At 44.2% G+C, this 4,671-nt stretch overlaps 1 protein-coding gene across 1 annotated transcript in view; it reads left to right on the top strand.

Annotated features, from left to right (window-relative positions):
* The window catches only part of LOC106528108 (integrin alpha-3), a gene marked incomplete at its 5' end in the record, with an annotated part of 24,548 nt that overhangs the window by 18,061 nt on the left and 1,816 nt on the right, over positions 1 to 4,671 (top strand). Inside the window, 9 exon segments of the mRNA XM_014023189.1 lie at positions 421 to 504; positions 906 to 985; positions 1,066 to 1,143; positions 1,670 to 1,772; positions 1,849 to 2,019; positions 2,146 to 2,262; positions 2,392 to 2,499; positions 3,571 to 3,669; positions 3,741 to 3,866. Of these exon segments, the coding sequence (XP_013878643.1) occupies positions 421 to 504; positions 906 to 985; positions 1,066 to 1,143; positions 1,670 to 1,772; positions 1,849 to 2,019; positions 2,146 to 2,262; positions 2,392 to 2,499; positions 3,571 to 3,669; positions 3,741 to 3,866 (966 nt within the window).

Here is a 4,671-nt window from a genome sequence, read left to right on the forward strand (position 1 = left end):
GTCCAGATGTCAGGATGTCAGGTCCAGGTGTCAGGATGTCAGGTCCAGATGTCAGGATGTCAGGTCCAGATGTCAGGATGTCAGGTCCAGGTGTCAGGTCCAGATGTGCAGAGCAGAGGTCCAGAGGGCCACATGGTGTTGGGCTGGTTAGTTAGGATAGGTGTCAGGTCCAGATGTGCAGAGCAGAGGTCCAGAGGGCCACATGGTGTTGGGCTGGTTAGTTAGGATTTTGAGTCCTTGAAACTGGTATGAGTAGTTTGGGTTAGACCTGGACCATGTTCATGGCAAGAATGTTGACTTAAACTCTGATGGACTTAGGTTCTGACTGGGTCCTGACTTGTACTCTGATAGACCTGGTTCTTGTCTGGGTCCTGACTTGGACCCCCTGGATCTTAACCTGATTCTGGTCTTGTGTTTCAGGCTGACGGTTCAGCAGTGGAATGTTCTGTTGAAGACTCTTTTCTTCTCTGCCAGCTGGGGAACCCTTTCAGGAGCAAACAGAAGGTAAAGACCAGGTCCTGATGCCGCTTCAGAACCAGCAACAGAACTTAGTACCTGTGACCGAACATAGTCCCTAAAACAGAACTCTGTCCATAAAACAGAACTCTGTCCCTAAAGCAGAACTCTGTCCCTACAACAGAACTCTGTCCCTACAACAGAACTCTGTCCCTACAACAGAACTCTGTCCCTAAAACAGAACTCTGTCCCTAAAGCAGAACTCTGTCCCTTAAACAGAACTCTGTCCCTACAACAGAACTCTGTCCCTACAGCAGAACTCTGTTCCTTAAACAGAACTCTGTCCCTACAACAGAACTCTGTCCCTACAACAGAACTCTGTCCCTACAACAGAACTCTGTCCCTACAGCAGAACTCTGCTGAGACTTTGATCTGCTCCTGTGTTGCAGGATCGACTTTTGATCAAGTTTCAGCCATCAAACAACATTCTGGACTCCAAGGAGATCCGGTCTCAGCTGCAGCTGTCCACGTAGGCCGTCCAGCCCCACATCTGCATCTGGATGTTTGTTGGAAGGGTTCTGATGTGCGTCTCTGTCTCTGTGTCCTCAGGCTCAGCGAACAGTCCGACCTGTCTCCGGTTTCTGTGTCCCTGCTGGTGGAACATGTCCTGCAGGCGTCTCTGGTTCTGTAAGAAAAAACCCAGTTATGTTCAGGCTGAGTGCTGACCTCTGAAAGCAGGCAGAGATAAACGCAGGTTTAAGGTGTCCACGTCTCTTCAGCTGAGACACCTCAGGAGTTGGACAGAGTCCTCTCACAGCTGCTTGTCTTCAGCAGATCTGAACATCTGCTAGTGTCACCTTTATAAAACAGGCAGCAGCTTAATACTGTATCTGCAGAAAGTTAGACGTGTGGCGCCCCCTGCTGGCTGCACCTTAAACCACATATACACTCTACATGATGACGCATGATTGACAGGAGGATTTACAGGAGGATAATTGACAGGAGGATGATTGACAGGAGGATAATTGACAGGAGGATAATTGACAGGAGGATNATTGACAGGAGGATAATTGACAGGAGGATAATTGACAGGAGGATGATTGACAGGAGGATGATTGACAGGATGGTTGACAGGATGTCTCAGCTTAAACCAGTGGTGTGATATATTTTAATGAATGATGAAAAACGAGCTCTGATTGGCTGTTCCTGGCAGAATCAGACCTCCTGATCCAGTCTTCTTCGGTGGTTATGTGATTGGTGAGAAAGCCATGAAGAAGACGGAGGACATTGGCAGTCTGGTGGTCTTCACCCTCAAGGTTAGTCTGAACCACCTGGGTTGTTGCAGACGGACCAGAAATGGGACAGGTGTCACCAGGTGTTGTGTGTTGGCAGGTACACTCTGACAGGAAGTCCCTGGGTCACGTTGGCAACCTGGAAGTGGAATTTGATTGGCCGAAGGAGGTGACCAATGGGAAGTGGCTGCTGTATCTCACAGAGATCCAGTTCGACGACGTCTCCAATCCTCGCTGCAATCAAACCCAGATCAATTCCCTCAACCTCCTGGTAACCATGTGCTTTCAAAACAAAAATAATAAAACATCTGGGTTATTTCAAAATAAAATGCCAGTTGCTTTTGAGTTTGACAGAAGGATTTGGGTGATTGTAAATGCTCAGACTCTGTTTATTTAGACATCTAACAAGGAGGAGAAGAGGAGGAGGAGGAGCCTGATGGAGGAGGAGGAGAAACAGGAAGGAAGACCACTTCCTGTCTTCAGAACGCAGGGACAGAAGAAGTCCTACAAACTGGTAAATAAATGGGAATCAGCTGATCTCTTACATTTGGAGCTACAGCTGAGGAAGAACCAAACACAGTCCCAGTATCAGGAACACGGTTCTGACCCGGGTCCGCGTGATGAAATCTAAAATCTGTTTCAGAGCTGCAGCAGCGGGGCTACATGTGTGAAGGTCTCCTGTCCTCTGCTGAACTACAGTTCTGTGACTCTGACGGTCAGGAGCCGGCTGTGGAACTCCACCATGATCGAGGTACGAACACCACCCTGCCAGGTCCCACTGACATCACTTCCTGTTTACCAGAGGTTCACAATAAACCAGAGATTCGGAACCCATGGGCCACGTTGAGGGCCTCAAAAGAACAACAGTTTTTATCTTTGGGCCGCAGAGGGCCGTGGGACCGCATTGATTTTGAATAAGATGTAATAAACTTTCTCACCACTAGTAGCAGTAGTGCGCCACTCAGATGTTTAACAACTTTTTAATACGTAGAAGAAGAAACTGAGCTGCCTGCCAAGAATGTAAATCTGTTTTAAATGAAAAGTAGAAATAAAAATGAATGCAACCCATCAAACAGGCCAAAGTTTTCCACTAATATGAAGAGCAGCTTCTGGTTCTACCTCTCAAAACATAAACAAATATAGCTGCAGATACAACTATATTTTAAGTTGCACTTCATCAAATTATTTTTTGTAGTTTATTTTTAAACAGTTTGAATTTATTTTAAAGAAACTTTAAACTTGTCAAAAAGTTGTTGTTACTGTTATTGTTTGTCACTAATATGAAGAGCAGCTTCTGGTTCTACCGTGCAGTTTAAAAACGCTTTATTTTCATTTGGACTTTATCAAAATTAGTTTTACAGCTTTTTTTAATTTGAAACATTTACATGGAACATTTTGAATGTATTTATTTTATGACCACAATTTTAGTTGAATTGTCTATTTTTGTTATTGTTTATGTTAAAAAATGTTATTTTTCTGTTGAGCATTGTATTTGTTCAAATAATTATGGGCAGGTTACAATATAAAAAACTGTTTGCCATAATCATGTCTTGTGATTGTTTGACAGGAGTTTTACTTTTAAACTGTAAGTGTATTTTATTTATTATAATGCAAATACAGTACAAATTAAACCAAGATTGCCATTTTGATCCATACGTCTGACTGGGCCTCGTGACACTTTATGATCAACAAATTGGGCCCCGAGGTCAAAAAGGTTAAGAACCCCTGCGATAAACCAGAACAGAAACAGGATCCAACGAGAAACTCAAAACACACAAACCAGCAGTTCATAGGTTTCAGTCTAAGGTTTGTGTTGTTTTAGGACTAYAGAGATGCCAGGAGTGTGTTGGTTCAAGTCCAGGCCTCTTTAAAGCTCAAGACCAACAAGTCCAACATGGAGAGGAAGTCCACCCCCTCGCAGGTGATATGCTGCAGCTCAGACCACAGCCCCTCCAGGTGTTCAGGGTACCTGACTCTGCTTCCTGTCCGCAGATCGAGGTCCACATTTACCCAGACTCTGCGTTCCAGATGAGCTCCGGTGTCCCCCTATGGATCATTGTGGTGTCGGTCCTGGCGGGGGTCCTGCTGCTGGCTCTGATCTGCCTGCTGCTCTGGAAGGTAAGCTGAGCTGTAGCACCAGGACCGAGTGGGTCAGCACGGATCTGGTTTCTGGTTTCACCACAGAATCGGCGTCATCATGTCGCCACTCTGACGTGAATCCTTCTGACGGGTAAAATATTGTTGTTCCTGCTGTTCAGTGTGGCTTTTTCAAGAGAGCCAGCACCAGGGAGATGTACGAAGCCAAGACCCAAAGAGCCCAGATGAAGAGCCAGCCATCTGAGAGCGACAAGCTGACTGAGGAGCTCTGAGGCTGGGCCCCCTGCTGTAAGGACCACCCACTGGTTGTTTACAGCAGTGATTCCCAACAAGGGGCAGAGCTGTAAAGTAACTAAGTACAAATACTTYKTTACTGTACTTAAGTAGAATTTTTGGGTATCTGTACTTTACTTGAGTAATTATTTTTCAGTCTACTTTTTACGTCTTACATCTTTAAAAAAGACAAGTATAAAGTTGTTACTTTTACTTAATTTCTGCTTGTTTTTATTGCAGCTTGTTATTGTAAAAAATAAAAACTATCCATATAAACTGAGCCTCCTAGATAGAGTGAATTTAACTGTGGTTGAATGAGAAGTATAAATATATAAAACTCTGATAGAGTATTAGTTTGTACAAAAACAAATCATGTCACACTGCAGCAGGACAGAATCATTCAAATAAAAGGACTGTACTTAAGAAGTATTTGTATTTCATGAATTATATTCTTACATTTGGCCGCAGCCCTCAGATAGATTTTCATTTTGGGGAAAAGCTTTGTGCAGCCTTGATATACAGTGGGTAAAACAAGTATTGAACACGTCACCAT

Source organism: Austrofundulus limnaeus, unplaced genomic scaffold (genome assembly GCF_001266775.1).
Source record: "Austrofundulus limnaeus strain Quisiro unplaced genomic scaffold, Austrofundulus_limnaeus-1.0 Scaffold358, whole genome shotgun sequence".
NCBI classification, from domain to species: domain Eukaryota; kingdom Metazoa; phylum Chordata; class Actinopteri; order Cyprinodontiformes; family Rivulidae; genus Austrofundulus; species Austrofundulus limnaeus.